This window comes from Lathamus discolor, chromosome 4, assembly GCF_037157495.1.
Source record: "Lathamus discolor isolate bLatDis1 chromosome 4, bLatDis1.hap1, whole genome shotgun sequence".
In the NCBI taxonomy this organism is placed as follows: Eukaryota; Metazoa; Chordata; class Aves; order Psittaciformes; family Psittacidae; genus Lathamus; species Lathamus discolor.
This window is the reverse complement of record NC_088887.1, coordinates 105,259,684-105,277,493: the sequence shown is the minus strand read 5'-3', so window position 1 is coordinate 105,277,493 and position 17,810 is coordinate 105,259,684. Positions and strand designations below refer to the sequence as shown.

Genomic DNA, 17,810 nt, shown 5'->3' with positions numbered 1-17,810 from the left:
TGGGATCAGTTACTAGGAGCTTTGCCAAGTCAGTGAAAAGATCTTTAGAAAGTGGATGGACTTATATGACAGGATTTCCTCTTTGTTTGTTTGTTTTAGCAGTCATCATTCTTGAATCCCCCTGCATCTGGAGAAACAATCTCTCGCAAGAGGAGAAAATGTGTTCTACCCATGGCTTTCCTCTATGAGGTCTCATATCAGTTACCCTTCTCTTGCACAGAATTGCAGTGCATATATAAGGATTATGAAGCTTAACACGTACCTGCCAGCAGCTAAGATTTGAGGGCGAGAAGGTTGCTAGTGGCTAATAAAGCCAAACCAACAGTTTTAACCTTTTTTGAGGTACTAGGCTGAGCAAGGTTCTTAGCTTCAAAGCCACTAGGCAGTTAACCACATCCATCTCAAATAAAACCTGACAGTGTAAGGACCATATTCCTGTTCTAATGTCTGAGCTCAGGCAAAGATATCTGTATTAAACTGGTTATTTCCTGATGCAGTTCATCTCTAAAGGTGTCTGTTTCATAAGCATCTCTGAGCGTAATAAGCATTTGAGCTCTTCGTACACATGCAGAGAAGAGCATTCCCCACAAGTGGTATTTTAGCATCCATCAGCCCTACTGAGCGGCCATATACTTTCATGGATGCTGCATTTTGTTTCTAGCCTGCAGAGGACTGGATCTGGAACTTGTTCTGAGGCTCCATTCTGTTCCTAGAATTTATAGTCTCTTCTTGTGGTAAAAGAAATAGACATTTTGAAGGCTTGCCCAACCAAGTCTACAGGGGCTGGAACTGTCTTCTGTAGTTCAAGTATTCTGATAATAGTGGAATAAATATATCCAAACCTGGCAACAGCCTTTTTTCACTAGAGTCTTCAGACAGAAATAACTTAAAATATTGGTCTCATCTCAGTTAAACCTGTGACCAAATCCTGGAGTGCCTGTAGCACTGAAGATATCTCCTTCCTTTCTCTTCCCTGTGCCCTTTTACACAAATGACTCTCCTGAGGCATGTCTCTTGAAAGAGGTGGAGGAATCTAAAATTTATAAATTAGCCTTTTCTCCCTTACAGTTTCAGCATAATCAAGAGGTTTGAAGATTTCCACTTGGAAGAGCTTAGCTGTGTGGTCCGGTCGATATGCTGGAGGGAAGGGATGCCATCCAGAGGGACCTTGACACGCTTGTAAGGTGGGCTGATGCCAACCTTATGAAGTTTAACCATGACAAGTGCAAGGTCCCACACCTGGGTCGGAGCAATCCCAGGCACAGCTACAGACTGGGCAGAGAAGAGATTCAGAGCAGCCCTGCAGAGAAGGACTTGGGGGTGCTGGTCGATGAGAAAATGAACATGAGCCGGCTGCAGTGTGCGCTCGCAGCCCAGAAAGCCAACCGTATCCTGGGCTGCATCAAAAGGAGCGTGACCAGCAGGTCGAAGGAGGTGATCCTGCCCCTCTACTCTGCTCTTGTGAGACCTCACCTGGAGTATTGTGTGCAGTTCTGGTGTCCTCAACATAAAAAGGACATGGAACTGCTGGAACAAGTCCAGAGGAGGCCACGAGGATGATCAGGGGACTGGAGCACCTCCCGTATGAAGACAGGCTGGGGAAGTTGGGGCTGTTCAGCCTGGAGAAGAGAAGGCTGCGTGGAGACCTCATAGCAGCCTTCCAGTACCTGAAGGGGGCCTATAGGGATGCTGGGGAGGGACTCTTCATCAGGGACTGTAGTGACAGGACAAGGGGTAACGGGTTAAAACTTAAACAGGGGAAGTTTAGACTGGATATAAGGAGGAAATTCTTTCCTGTTAGGGTGGTGAGACACTGGAATGGGTTGCCCAGGGGGGTTGTGAGTGCTCCATCCCTGGCAGTGTTCAAGGCCAGGTTGGATGAAGCCTTGTGTGGGATGGTTTAGTGTGAGGTGTCCCTGCCCATGGCAGGGGGGTTGGAACTAGATGATCTTGAGGTCCTTTCCAACCCTAACTATTCTATGATTCTATGATTTCTCATCGTCTTTTTAGGAAATTCTCTGAAATCTGTGATTCCCTCATGTTCTGAATGAGCTGTTTTGCTTCAGAATCTTGAACTTTATACTTTTCCCTGCTGACCTCAAGGCCTCTTCCATTTTATCTGCTAGAGTAGGTAGTATTTCCCCTGGCATAGGGATTTACATGCTATGCCCAGGCTTTGGTTTTGCATAGAATTATTGGGTTTTATCTTTGTGGGATTGCAGACCATCTACCTAATTGGTAACCCAAAGTTACTCTTCCTGAAGAATCCTGTATTTGGATTAAATAGGCTTTTGAAAGACAGGATGAGTTGGGATAGTTTTATGTCAAGTTCCTGTGTCAAGACAGCTGCACAGAATGACCTAGTGTCTTCTTCGAGTAGCTGCTTGAGCAGTTTTAGAGAAAGGCTTCAGAGATTTCATAGCAGCCTTCCAGTATCTGAAGGGGGCCTATAAGGATTCTAGGGAGGGACTCTTCATCAGGGACTGTAGTGATAAGACAAGGGGTAATGGGTTCAGACTTAAACAGGGGAAGTTTAGATTGTATATAAGGAAGAAGTTCTTTACTGTAAGGGTGGTGAGGCACTGCAATGGATTGGCCAGGGAAGCTGTGAATGCTCCATCCCTGGAGATGTTCAAGGCCAGGTTGGACAGAGCCTTGGGTGATATGTTTTAGTGTGAGGCGTCCCTGCCCATGGCAGGGGGGTTGGAACTTGATGTTGTTAAGGTCCTTTCCAACCCTTAACTATTCTGTGATTCTATGATTTCTGATATGTATAGTTTTAGAGACAACTTTGTTATACTAAGAGGGGAGCTTTTTGCCATATAGACTCTCTCGTGTTTTCTTAATGTCTGTATGTGCCTGTATCTACAGTCTATGTCCACATGCTGCTGTCAGCAAGTGAATTTTTCACTACAAAGGATTCCCTCACCTGTTAATGAGCCTTATCAAAATAGAGGAAGCTTTGCAGCATTGCATTTAGTTAAGTATATTATCAAAGCTCCGCAGTTGATACTCTCTGCCTGGGACATACATATCCAAAGGTTTATTACAGATCTTTCCATTCTTAGGATAATGCATGCCAACCTCAGTACAGTTGGAAGTGTAAATGTTTTCCAGCACTAGAGAAGGTAATCTGTGTCTGCAGTGCTGTTGCTTATGGCAGATTAATACAGCAAGTTTAATACAGAGCTTAGATATTACTATAAACCATACAATCAGTTTTTCTTACATTTATTTTAATTATATTTATATAATTATATATATTGTATTTAATTACTTTTTTTTTGCATTTATTTTAAATTATATTTAGGTAAGCATGCCATTGAGAAGAGGGGAGAAGTATCTTAAAAATGGTATATTTACTCCCTATTTTATCAACTCTTTTAATAAAAAATGGAAAATAAACAGGAAGCAAAACATGTAGGCAAATATTCATTCCTGTGAAGAGTATTCCTTGTGAAGAGTAAGGCCAGCACCTGCACCACTATGCCTTAGCCATTTACTTTCCAAATAGCATGAATGTGGGAGTCAGATGTGCACTCAATTCTTCCTGATTTTTCATTTTTGACTGTCAATCCTCCTAAGAGAGGATCAGAAGCAAAAAGATCAGATATCGATAGTGTCAATTGCTCACCTTAAAATCCTGTACTTTAAATAAATTTCCTATCATATATATTGCATGTCATTAATATGATATGTTATTGGATAGCTTTATGCTTTTATAGTTATTTTTTGTTAAAACATGCAAATGAACTATGAAAGTAATGCTTACATTAAAATAGTTCTGCTACTGCATCTTAACTAGTATGCTGGAATAACATTTGCCTTGGGAATCTTGCAGTTTATTTCATCAAGAAAAAAATGGGTCTGCTAGACTTTTAGTTTGTTTCTTTCAGCAAAAGTTTCCTTTGAATTTTTTCTCTTTTTCTGTCAAGCTCAAACTAATGGGGAATGTTTTCCTTCAAGGGTGGAAAAGCCACCTTTTGGTAACATTGGCACATGTATCACATCCTTGTAAATTAAATTCTTCACGCTTTATTTAATAATGTATTTTCTTTCTACTATTATAATTGTAATTTTAAAGCAAAGCAAATTTTCTTAAGAGTTATTTCAGCAGCTGTATAATTATCCTGAAGGATATGTGGTTTCTCACTGACTCTTGGCATGGGAAGAGAAGAGATACTGCATTAGTTTTATTACAAGGAATTTGGACTGTATGTACTTCTGGCCAAAAGACCTCAATTGCAAAGGAAAACCAATCCTATGTTGTCTCTGTGCTTTGCATTTCCATACTTACTGTTTTCACTTTGGATTGTATGATAGCATGTGTGTTTGATATACATGGGGTTTTAATGATGAACTCCATTATACTGTCTCATGTTCTTGGCGTGCCTGAAGTAGTTTCACTAATCTGTCAGCATAGTATGTACTTGTGGATAAATATAGACATGCAGCCACTCTGTGAGTGGTCATCATCATATGCTGAAGCTAAAAATTACCCCTTTGGTTATGGAAAGGCTGATCTGATCCAAAGGCCTGCTGTAACTCACACATTGTAGGTCTTCAGCACTTGTCTGTTAAAAAACAAAACCTGAAAACTGAAAGAAATGTCTGCCTCTGTGCTGAAAAATTTATAGTGAAGTATAAAACAGGATTATGAAGCAACTCTTTTCCTTTTTGATTTTAGTTAGAAAAGGATTCTAACTTTTCTAACTGAAGGAGTGGAATATTTCAGGTATTCACAGGCTCATGGATATTACAGTAGCATGTTGGAGAAAATCCAGCGTGATCGGCTTTATAAAGGGGCTAGGTAGGTACAAAAATAATGCAAATACATGTTTGGGTTGTGTTATTAGGTTGTTTGTTTTTGCTAAAATGTATATTTGACACAGTTAACTAAAACCCAGTAATCTCTATTTCTTCTGCTTAAGGATACTGAAAATCCAGTAACTGTGTTTGGGTGAAGTTGTGTCCTTTTTAGCCAGAACCTTGGCTTGTGCATTGTGATTGTTCTGTTGTTTTGGTTCATCTTAGAGCTTTAAGAAAATTACCTGAGGTATGAATCATAGCAGAGACTCTCTTACGTTAATTGCATTTTGTACTCATCCCCGTTATCAGCTCAGTGACCGTGTGCGTTTGTGTGTTAAAACTACCGTGCTTTTTAACAACTGTTTCTCTGACTGGGAAAGGATCAGTACAGGAAAAATTACTGCAGTGATTTTAGTTCACTAATCATTTCTATAGTAGTAGTTTATGGTTGTGTTGACAACTGTATGTGATACTGTATTATTACTTCCATATTTACTCTTTGGTTTTTATTTTTTTTAAATACATTGAGAAAATCCTACGGTTATAGCCTGAACTAAATTAAAATACGCTGTAGGAAAAGAGTATCGTTTAAATACAGCTTATTGCAGATATGTTAGGAAAATAGGGAACATGTATTGGAAACAAGAAAGTGGGTTGCTTGAGAGAAGTAGCCCTCAGACAGAATTTCACCTGAAAATGGTGCAGACATCTCGTAGTTGCTCCAGCATAGTTAATCTTTTTGTACAGATTTTCCTAGGCTACAAGCTTTAAATATTTACACAACTTTCTAAAACCGACTTATGGATTCCTTGCTATTGCAGGGCCCTCGGGCATCAGGGTTACCATGGTCTCCTGCATGTGCATCACCTTTCATTGTCCCTGGGAGCAAGCTACTTCTCTAAGTGAAGGGTTTAGTTTAATGCAGTACTTGTGTGGTGACTGGTACCCCACAATATGTTAGGAGTTCAGTCTAATTGTTGCAGTGGTCCATTCCAGTACTTCTCTTTGTAGCACATTTTTGAACATTATTTTGAAATCAGGTAGTAAAATCTTAATTTGCTAATTAAATCAGTATTTAGAATTTAGTATAACCCCCTCCTCCCACCCCACCCTCCCCAGGTATCTCCTACATAAAACCATACAAACTATATGTGGCGATTTCTCACATAAAAATAATGCCTTTTTATTTAATGGGACAGAGTTTGACTGGCATAACTGACAGAAATGGGCACATCCTTTTTAGGGTACGCATCATAATGTGGCAACATAGAGGGACCAATCATGGATGACTTTAATGCTGTTTCTTAAATTTTTAGTCCTTGATTTCCAGTTTTATGTCCCAGAGGCAAATTGGGTTTTATTGCTCTCAGTCTAGGAAAAAGAGCTATATGCTTTTAAAGCTCATACATCGTCAGTATGGATGTCAGTGATAGTCTAGTCACTGGGCCAGATTTTTGCAATGCAAATATCAAGCATATGCAAATGCTTGAGATAATGGAACTGAAAAGATGCATTAGAAAGCCAAACCTATATATAATAGTTCATGACCAACTCATGATCCGCTCAGAACCCTCACACTGTTGGCAATATTAACTTCCGCACTGAAGATGCATAAGTGGAGTTAGCAGCTATAAAATGATCTTTTGAAAATTTGAACTGAATCTATGTCATATATCAGTCATTTCTATAACTGCTGTAATTGCTGTAGCAATGATAGATATTAACCCCAAGGATATTATTTTTCTTTATCTGAGGGAAAGGCTGTACAGTTCCACATTTCAAAGAAGGGCAAGAATAAAAATTTTGGGTGCACTGACAGATCTCACAAATACTTGCATTTCTCCATTACACTGTGCAAATAATTGATTTTTCAGTTAGATGTCTGAAGAAAAAAAAGAATTAGATCAGCCTACATCACAACCTAACAGCACCATTGTTAAAAAGCTTCCTACTAACAATGACTGTGGATTTAAATTCCAGTCTCGAAATCCTGACTGGATGCCACAATGATTGAGGTAAAGGGTGGCAGCTCCCAGGTAGTTTGAGCAGGGTTTCTTAAACATAATTCTGTAAGGATGTGAGGCATGCATGATCTCACACACTGCCTTCCTTCCTTCCACTCCTGTACGTCCCTTCGTACTAAATTGCGAACTTAGCAGCCAGTTTAAACTGGAATTGCCAGAGGAACAGAAGGCAAGTTTGAATTTTATTAGGTTGCTCCAGATTCCCTCAGGAGGGAGCCTGGAATGGCTGCACTAGCCAGAGAGGCAGGCAGCCCAGCCTGGGTGTGTTTTGCTTGGCAGAGGCTGGTTAGCGGGCAGGACTGGGGACAGAGCTTGGGAATGATGGAGGGAGCTGGGGGTGATGACAGAGGGAAGGACAAGGCTTTTACCCCACAAAGGACACAAATCCGTAAGAAAATCGGTCTCACAGAAAAAAGGTTTTTCCTAACTCAGCACTTGTCGTTCAGATTGATTTCATGAGTAAATGTGAGCCAATTAAAACAACGCATTTGGCAAATATATTAGTGATTATAAAAATATTGTCTGACTCCTTCCTAAAGCTATTTGTGGAGAAATTTCCATTACCTAGTATATTTGATAGCTGATGTAAATTTGCATCTGATCCTTTGCATCCCACTGTCTTCATGCTTAAACTGTAGGAGAGCCTAGGTGATGACACTTACACTCTTCTCTCATGACTCTTTTTTCATTACTTTGAAGTAGATTTTTATTCAGAACAACAGTGTATTTTTGGAAACACGGATGTAGAAATGTAGAACTATTCTGTAGACTCTTTTATCCAAAGACTCATAATGCCAACAAGACTCTTTGTTGATACTTTTGCCCTCAAAAATCAAGTGCAACTTTGCAGGAAACAAATCTAGCATGAAACATCTATTAAAGTGGAGGAGGTGGTGCTGCTGCGCTAAAGACCTTGTCAATCAGGATAGTTATTTTCAAAGCATGGATGTGTTACACTTGAAGAATAATAGCTACATGAACGAAAGAATTTCTATCTTGCATTATAGTCATAAATGGGACTTACAAATTTTGATTTTTCTAAAGGAAAGCACGTTCTCTTTCCTCTAGTGCATCTTTTCTATTTTTCAGTAATACTCTGAATTGCAATACTGTGGGGAAATGCCATAAAGGTATTAGTTCACAATATTTTCCACAGTTTGTGTTGCATTAAAGCACCTCTGACCCAATCACCAACAGTTCTTATGGGTGTTACAACACTTTTCATTGCATTCAGGATGGTTAGTGGATGGTCTTTGCAGTGTTACTTAATTTGCTACTTTTAAAGTCTTTGGCAAAGCTAACAGAGAGTGCTACCAGTACCTTCCTGAAGGCCAGATATGAGTTTTATTGCCAGTAAGAGCTAAGCCTGAGGGTTTTCTTTTGGAAATTTTATGCATATAATAGTAATATTTGAATTAATGAGGTTTTGTTTCACAGTACTTAAGTTTATTTTTACTTCAGTTTCCTAGAAAGAGCACTAAGTAGAGCTAAGCCTAGTGCAGAATATCTTGATATTGGTTATGGGGAATCCACAGCGTGAAAGGATAATTTAGATTGGAAGGGACCTCTGGAGGATTAGAGAACTGGAGGAGGTTTCTCAGGGCCTTGTGCAGTCAAGTTTTGAGTGTCTTCAAGAGTGGCGTTTCTACTCTGTCTGTGGACAACCTGTACCGCTGTTCGATCACCCACTCAGTGGAATTTGTTTCAATATACCTATTTGGAATTTCCTGCATTCTAACTAGTGTCTGTTGTCTCTTGTCCTGTCACCGTGCTCAAAGAAAAGTCTGGCTGCATCTTTGCTGTACTCTCATTAAGTAGCTGAAGACTGCCGTGAGATCTTCCTTTAACCTTCTCTTAAGGTTGAACTAGTCCAGCGCTCTTGGCCTGTACTCATGTAGCACGCATGCAAGCTCCTGACCATCTTCATCATCCTCCCTTGCCCTTGCTTGAGAACAGGATTGTCATTCTTGTATGGGGAGCCCAAAACTGTGCTTAGCGCACCCATTGTGATTGCACAAGTGCCAAATGGGACTGCAGGGTTTGGTACTTCCAGGAAAACTAATACAGAATGAACACTTTTTGGCCATGGAAACCATTTTGTGTCTGACTCTTCGTGTAAGATTTAGACTGGTGAAATGTCATTGTTTTTAAAGGAGTAATTCTTGACTGGCCTCAGTATAAATGAGGGGAAAATCAGGCCTTTTACGTCTCAGCTTAGACAAAAGACCAGACTCCTGACTTTTGCAAGGACAGGTCAGCTTGAATAGCAATAAAGAATAAGTTTATTATTTGACAATTGAGCTGCAGATCTGACCTGTAAGACAAAGGATAAGAAATAAGGATGTGATTCAGTTAGGTGTCAGTAAGTCTTACCATGTAAAAAAAGAGTATTTAATGTGCACTGCATGGTAAACACTACTTAATTTGGATGCATAAGATTTCATTTTCATTTTCTTCTTCCAGTCTAGCTTTTACCTATAACTATACCAAGGAAATGATATTTATGTGTTGTGTATTTCTTTGATTATCAACTAGTCTCCAATTTTGCTTTGACAGTATAGTAGGCCATTGGGATGCTCTGGAAAAGATATGTTGAATCACCTGTAAGTAAATGTGCCTTTTCTACATTTCAGCTTCTCCAGTTGGTAACGGATATATCAAGCCACCTGTTCCGCCTGTTTCTGGTACACAAAGAGAAAAAGGACCTCCAGCCATGTTACCTATTAATGTTGACCCAGACAGTAAACCAGGAGAATATGTACTCAAGAGCTTATTTGTTAACTTTACTACTCTGGCTGAACGCAAGATTCGCATTATCATGGCAGAACCTCTTGTGAGTAAAAAGAAACTCTTAAGTATGTGTGTGCTTTGCTTTGAATTTATTTTTAAGTCAGGCCGCTTGCTGCGAAATGAAGGATATTTTGCTTGTAATCTGCGTTGGAGTTTGATAGTGTTTTCCAAACTGTAAGATATGCTACTATGGCAATTAGAAGGTTGTGGGAGAGGACAGAGGAATGCAAGATATGCTAAAGGGGTGACATGATGTCCTGGGTTCAGGACATCATGAATGTCATATAAATTACTATTTTATTTCTGTTTGCAATATGGGCACGTGTTAATGTGATTGAGAGGCAAAAGAGATGTCAGCCGACATAGATTTCACAGCTGGGAGAGCAATTACTTCAGTCAAAATGGATTAGAAAATGCTGAAAAATTATTAAAATAGTGTTTCTAAACATTACCAGTTTTCAGCTGAAACATGAAAGTGAATAGCACTGCTGGTTCCTGTTTTAGATCTGACAGTAGTAGATTTCACAATCTAACAAAGTGCTATAGCAACTATTTACCAGACTTGGAAAGCATGCAGCATTTGAAAAAAAGAACTGCATTACAAGGTCTTGCACAGTCAGTGGCAGACCCATCATTATTCATATTTTAGGCAAATGTAACATGCATCTGTTGCAAATTGTCTTCTCTAGCTGCACTTCCGTGAGTCTGCTATTTTGACTTGAGGTGATGTTTTCTGTACATTCTTGTTATTTTGAATACAGAAGAATAGGTCTGTAAGCTACATTTTAGTTCTGACAAGGTAAAAATAAAAAAGTAAAACCAAAAAAGTAAAAACAACCAGGAACCGGTATTTCTGAGCAGTAAGGGAATTTTAATAAAATTTTGCAACATTTCTGTTACAAAGCACAGTATGGAATACTTAGTTTAGTTCCTCATTTTTAGGTCTGGGTGTTCTGAACAGTAACATTAAGATTATGGCATCTGTTCAGCTTTATGTCTTGATTTAGATTCAGAACCATCTGATGCTTGGAAAATTTTTCCAGACTTCCCACTGAAATATTAAGTAGATGCAAGATGACAGAAATATCTTTCATAATTTGGAAATAACACAAAAAAAGCTAACAGGAAGGAATATTTTGACAAAAATCTATTTTTTTTTCTTCTTTCATGAGTCCCCTCCAAATCACAAGTGGAATAAACTGACAGTCATAGAGCAGGACCTTTAAAAAAACAATGTCCGCAGTTATTTGTTACCATCCAGTCATCGTGATGCATGTTGAACATCTTCAAAATTTTGAGACAAAATGTGTTGTAAAAGTACTTAACGAGGTCAGGGAAACAACAGAAAGACCAGTACTGAGAATGGAATTTCCTTGCAGCACCTCTGTTACTCTTAAACCCTAACCTCTGCATTTTCATGTTGTATTTCAGACATAGATAAGAACCAGTGATCCTGATTTATTCCCATTTCACCCTGTGTTAAGCTAATTTTGAGTTGCTGTGTGTTGATATATTGTTTTTGTCACTTTGTGAAACTATGAATATCTGAATGTTGATCTTATCATATTCCAGACATTGTGCAGCGAGATTTTATTTGGTAAATTCGACATAGAACGTAAAAATATGACAAGAGACTGGAATGTCACCTTCTTTTTGTCAACATTTTCAGAACATATTTCTTACAGCGGTCTAACTGTGAGACAGTAATTCAATTACATGCATCTTACTAATAGGACATACAAGTCATGGCATGCTGCTATTTGAGGGTGACTGTGACAAATGTGTAAGCAGAATTATGAAGATATTCAGTCAAATTAATCTTGAAATAATTAGGTTGTAATGAAAGAAATTACAAGGAAAAAATGGCAAAAATTATTCTGGAATAATGCCTAAGAATTTAAGTCCACCCTTTTTGTGGGGCAGCTGTTGGAGATTTAGCAGCTTTGTTCCCACATTTTTATTCTACTGAGTAGAATTGTGACCAGGGAGTCCCAGGGATTTGCGAGACAAAGATTATAAATTGATGGTACAGAGATGCTCTTTGGCCTTTTTTCACAATAGGTAGTCAAATAGTGAGCTCTTTGAAGATTCTGGTCTAATTAAACTCGTGCTTCAAAGAAAATGAAACTTGCAAAGCACTCTTAACACTGAGATGTTTCTACTTTGAATTCTCTAACTCATTGCAAAATATGACAGTTAAATTTTATAATGAGTGATGAATACTTAAGATATCTTTTAGAGAAGCTAAAATGATCTGCTTGTAATATAATGGCTTTTTCCTCTCTTTTATCACATAGTCTAGGTCACATTCAAACTCTGAAGTTACTGTGGAATTAATTTAAAGACTTACTGATACATTTTTAACCTGGATATTTCTTTTTGTGCACACCTTTTGCCTACTTATTCAGTCTAATTAACATTACTGCTGTTTTTATGATTTTTTCTCTGTTTCTTTTGCTTGCATATGCCTTTTTGATATATCCATCTCTTTCTTTTGTGATGTACACAAAGCCCAACTGTAAATTACAGTGTTCTGGCAGCTGCGGTGGAAAACCAGGTTTGTGTCATGCCATGAGTTGCAGATTCTAGCAAGGCACAAAAAACTTGCTATATTCTCAGGCAGCAGCGTAGAGCACCCACCCCCTCCTGCAGCGCCGTGAAATCTCAGCTGGGATAGCAAGATGCCAGCAGCACAGAAAGTAGAGGGCAATGTCACCTACTCCTCCTGCTGCCTTGGCTGTCAACCAAGTATGATTTGACATGCTGGTTACTGAATCTGGCAGCGATCAACATAAAAATAAGCGATCAACAGTTAATGGCAGTGATTTTCTTTATGTTGATCGCTGCCATATTCAGTAACCAGCATGTCAAATAATACATTTTTGGTGTCTCTGGAATATAACAAACATTTCAATAATTACATTAAGTAAGTTCACAATTATGTGGCTAATTTTTAGTGATTAAACTACTGTACCTAGATTGTCAAATTATATTAATCCAAATTAAAGGCGTTTGATGGCAGATTTAGTTAGGATTTTCTAGTTTATAAAATTAAATTCACATAAATGAAATGTAAATAATTTCTTCCTGATAACCTTTTAATTTCTTGCTTCTTTTCTGTAAATAATTGTTCTCCTTTATAATGAATGTTAAGAATATTTCCTGCAGATGTTTTTTCACAGCTGATTGCATTCACATTTAATTTTTATCGATTTACGTTGTAAATCTTCTCTGCATTGCTTCACTTATAAACACAATTTGATACTTTATTACCGCTGATTTTTTGTTTTTTTCAAGAAGTGGTGAGCTTAAAATGAAGATAGAATGAGAAAGCCAGGGAAATATATTTGCCAGTTGAAATGATAAAATACGTTTATGTATTAGCACTGTAAAGAAGAAAACCCAGAAAATATTTTCCTTTTTGGGACTGTTGATTATCACTTAGGGTAATAATTCATCCTGTGCATACTGATCAGGCTAATCTTTAAATACAGCTTTCATCAGTACTTACACACAGCTGTAGACATTGATAAAACATGGTGTGCCAGAGTCTTTGACTGTGGTTAATGGTTAATTTAGCTGTTGGTAAACTTTCATTATGCTTTTCTCCTGCAAGCATCTTCTTTTACTGAGCTTGTCTAAATTCAGGATCTCTCTGAATCATAGAATCATAGAATACTGAACTCAAGAACAAAATTTACTTATTACAGGAGTAGGACTATAAGCATATTCATGTATTCTGCCTATAACTTTCTCCTTTTATTAGGTAGGTTTTATCTCACTGTTGGAAAAAGCCTGAAAGCAGTGATGTGATTGATAGTAGTGTATTTATTAATTCCATGTAATTAGAAGCTCAATGATATTAAAATACATGCCTATTTCAAAACAGGGTTGGTGATAATAGTGAAGCAGGTGGTTAGGAAAATTCTAAAAGGGAAAGAATAATACAAGTTTGGTTTTGTAAGGCCCGACCAACCAACATTTATAGTAGCACTGCTGTCTGATTAGCTTTAGTGTAGGCTTCACTTTCTCTATACAAGAGAAGAAATATGTTAAGGACAGACTTGGAAGAAAAGGAAGTTGAAGGTTTTTTGTTTTCTGAGGGCTGGGTTGTGATAACTAGTATGATTTATATAGGCTAATAATACCAAGCAGTTTTATCCCACAGCTGTAATGTAAAATTTTCTGGTTTACATGGACTAAAATTCCAGCTGCATCACATGAGGGATGACTCCTTTGTTGTCATGTATAATGTGACACATTAGCATTACACATTTTTTTACTTTTGAAGTCCTTATGAATAGTTCATCATACTCAGGGACTTCAGACCCCTGTTTATTCACAGTGCACAGACAAGTTACTATAAGGAACAAGTAATTGCATGGAAGAGAAGAATGGCAAATTGCCTTGCTCTGTTCTAACTTGTCTGCTCAGTATGTGTATGTCCAGATAAACTGAAAAGAAGACAACTTTATTTGAGTAACTTCATGCAAGTATATATTGAAAATGCTGTTCTTTTTTACCCATTAAAAAAAATCCTCCCTAGGATCTGCCTCTATAAATGCTACAAAGATGTCAGATTCCCATTGTCATCTGTCCTTATCCACCTCTGTGTCACTCAAGGATTATGTGTAATTAGTATAATTCTTTGAGTCCATTAGTGGTTTTGGTAGTCAAAATTCTGTAAAGCATGTGAGCAGTCCATCCCAGCATAAGGAGCTCGTAGTTTCTAGTATGTAATGTATCTTAACTCTTCATTTCTACTGTATTCTTTATTTAGTATCTAAATTATATAAATATTATAAATAAATATTGCCCATGAAATAAGCAATCTCTACTCATGTACTCAAAGGATGTGAAGACTAAAAAAAAATAAAATCAAGCTTCTATACTGAAGATGGAGAGCATCAAATCTAGCAAAACTAACTCAAATGGCATAAAAAGCTTTCACTTCCCCTTCCACTCATTGCCTCAGAAATAATATCCCCCTCTAATTATCTCAGTACCTATATCAGGCTGAATCCTGTAGCAGGAGCCAAGCATTGAAAAGTATGGAGCAGTAGTCCTTCTAGGTGTCTAATATTGAACCACAGGCCAGTTACCTTCCTGAAAGACATAGAAAGGTTTGTATGATTGAAGCAGTGGCCACAGATGAGATTCTGTGTTGTCAGGGGGACATATCACAGGATTGAAACCCAGGAGCTGAGGGAAGACTATGAATGACACAGTTGGGAAAAAAGAGGAAGAGACGAATGTAGGGTTTCACAAGTGATAGTAGGGAGTGCAACAGGATGAAGGCAAGATGCAGGATGCTCAGATTCCAGCATCCATATGCAAGTGAGGGAAAAAGTTTTGCCGTTTTAGCAACCAGGAAGGAAAAGGACACATATTTTTTTGCATAGCCATTGGCATAGGCATTCACAGCTAGATACAAGTCCACTCGCACACAAAAAACCACTCACATTTCAGAGCCAGGCAGTGTCAACAGGAGCTTTCTCAGTGATCTCAGGGTTTCCATAGCTGGGTGTGTGGGCAGAATGCTGTTTGAGGCTTCAGATCTCATTCCAATAGCAAAATTCTCCAGGATGTTCACTGTCCCTGGGCCTCACTACTGCATAGATATAGTTGGAAGATAATTAATGGTGCATATGATGGTTCAAATCGCTAAGAGGATTTAACATTTGAAGACAGATTCAATCCAAGGTCACCAAGGCTGTCACACTGTATCACGTGCTGACCGATACTTGCAAATATAGCAGAGAGCCTACCACATGACCCTAGACACATTTTAGTGTCATTTAAGGATATTGTTTTCTACCATTGTCCGGAAAATGAAAGTCATACTACAGTCATCTCAGGCCAGTGCTATCACTGGTCTGGCATCACAAAGGACAGAAAGAAAGTATAATATATAGTTTGGTGGCATTCTTGCCAGATAAATAGCAATTCATTAAAGAGATATCTTGCCATATTTTTGTAACAGCTTCATCCTTTGCATGCTTTCAGGGTCATGTTTGAAATCAATGAGGTGCTGCTTCACCAGGGTTGCTGCACATTTTTAAGTTTAAATTCATGTGCTCTTTACTAGCGTGAGTCTGGCTTGGTACAGTTTACACATCAGGCAGCTTGAACTACACCGTATTTGACCCTGCATATCTGGTGGCATGACAAATATGAGAAAAACTTAAATACTTCACAGTGCTACTTTCCAAATTTGGAAATCCACCCAATAAGGTCTTGTTGCCTTAGCTGGGCATGTAGTATGCATGGAAGTTGTGGCTTTCATGACCATTGTGCTTGTGGCAGAATAGTCAAAGCTGACATTAGTTCTGCAAGGACTCTCTGGCATCTTCTTTGAAAGGCTGTCAGCTCAGTACCAGTAACCGGGAGGAGAAGGCTTCAGATCAAGTTACCTGGGGACATGTCTGCTATGGTACAGTTACAGCTTTTGAGTTAAATACAAGCAAGCCCAAAATAAAGGAAGTTTAAAGTGAACTACTGACAGTCATCAGAATTTCCTGAGTTCACTTTAAAAATATACCTTGCCTCATCTCTTGGTCTGTTGTATGAAAACGGATGCATAGTTGATGACAATAAGTAGCTACCTGATGTTAAAGCAGCAGTGGCTGCAAGATAGCTGACTATTACCCACATCAGTAGCTGTCCTTTATTACCCCTGGCTGTGTGAGGGTTAGGAGAAATGTGGTTCCTGTTTACAGAGCTCTTGGCTGTGCCTGAAGCAGCCCAGCAATTAAAACTCTACATTTATTCAAATCAACTGATAAGGGCTTCCTATAGCTCTGATTAAATTAGGTCACATTACTCTGAATGGGTAACCTGAGGTCAGGGCCCTGAGGGCACTAATAAGCCTTAGTGGCGTCCTCTGAGTCTTGCCCACCCCTCCCCACAGCCCAAGACCCCATTCCAGGTGCTGAGCCCTCAATCCCTGCCGCAGCATCACCTCAGATGGGCTGGTCTCCAGTTCTCCACAACCGTCCATAGCCATGGCCCCTCCCAAGCCAGTCCCAGCAAAACCACATCAGCATTCCAGCAGCAATCCTCACCATAACTGAATCAAGTCCTGCTTCCCTTGTAGATTAAGATACTGGAAAAAGAGTGGGATCATGGGCAGTTCTGTATCAGAAACAACTGTGAGTTGCACTCATTCAGCCATGTCGCACTACTCGGTAGCTGCTAAGATATCTGTCCTGCCTGACCATAGGGTATTCTGGATGTCCACATCCAGAGAAGTGTTCTCTGTTTTACTCTCCCATACATTTAGCAGAGGTCTGTTGCCAGACCTGTGTGTTTATTCCCAAGGCTTGCAAATGGGAAACTTGCCCACCTTGACCTGCCTGCTTCTATAGCATTTTACCAGTTAGGCATAAATGTACTAAAAGAAGGAACCTTATCCACTGCTTGGAACATTGAGGTCCCCTAAATCCTTGTAGCTCTGCCGTGGTCAGGAGGTATGACTGAAGGTAAGGGCAGTGCTCTTGTAGTAGCTCAAAAAATATGGTGCACTCAAGAGGGAAGCTGTGCATCCCCCATTCCCTGCAGGATAAAAAAAAAAAAGCTTTCTGCATTTTTCTACGGTGTCCTTCTTGCACAGGAGAAATAACTGCTCATCATAAATCATTTGGTGAAAAACTCTTTGCATGCAGGATTGAAGTGTCAGTTAACTTCTCTGTTTAGGAAACAAAGATGTAACAAATGACCAAGGTACATCAAGGGCAGAAGAAGAGCATCCTGTCACCCTCTTCACCAGCTCTCAAAAGTAATGTCAGATGCGGAAAGGAGGCAGCAGTGCTGCTCAAGTTGCACACTTTTGACTGTAGTGACTTTGTCTCCTTGATCTATTTAATTCACCACTGGATCTTTCAGTATTTCTATTTCACAGAAGTGTGCTCTCAAAAAAACCTTCTCTTCACAAAAGTAATTATTTATATGCATCAAAAGACCTTCTCTTCACAGAAGTGATTATTTATATGCATACCCGTGATTTTTTTTTTTTTTTTATTTAAGGCATATATTGGCCGTTGAACAATTCCTAGCTGAACCACCTTGTTAAACAGCTACAGCAGGATAGCAGTTTCATGCAAAGGTCTTAACATAGATGTGGAAATCTAGATCTTCACAGTCTATTGTTCTTAGAATGCTAAAAATAAGTTACATACAAATCACTGG

At 38.9% G+C, this 17,810-nt stretch overlaps 1 protein-coding gene across 5 annotated transcripts in view; it reads left to right on the top strand.

Annotated features, from left to right (window-relative positions):
* The window catches only part of FRY (FRY microtubule binding protein), a 240,346-nt gene that overhangs the window by 95,458 nt on the left and 127,078 nt on the right, over positions 1-17,810 (top strand). For all 5 annotated transcript variants that reach the window (XM_065678417.1, XM_065678418.1, XM_065678414.1 and 2 more), the window contains one exon: positions 9,467-9,666. In XM_065678417.1, coding sequence (XP_065534489.1) covers positions 9,467-9,666 — 200 coding nt within the window. The remainder of the gene's footprint in view (positions 1-9,466; positions 9,667-17,810) is intronic.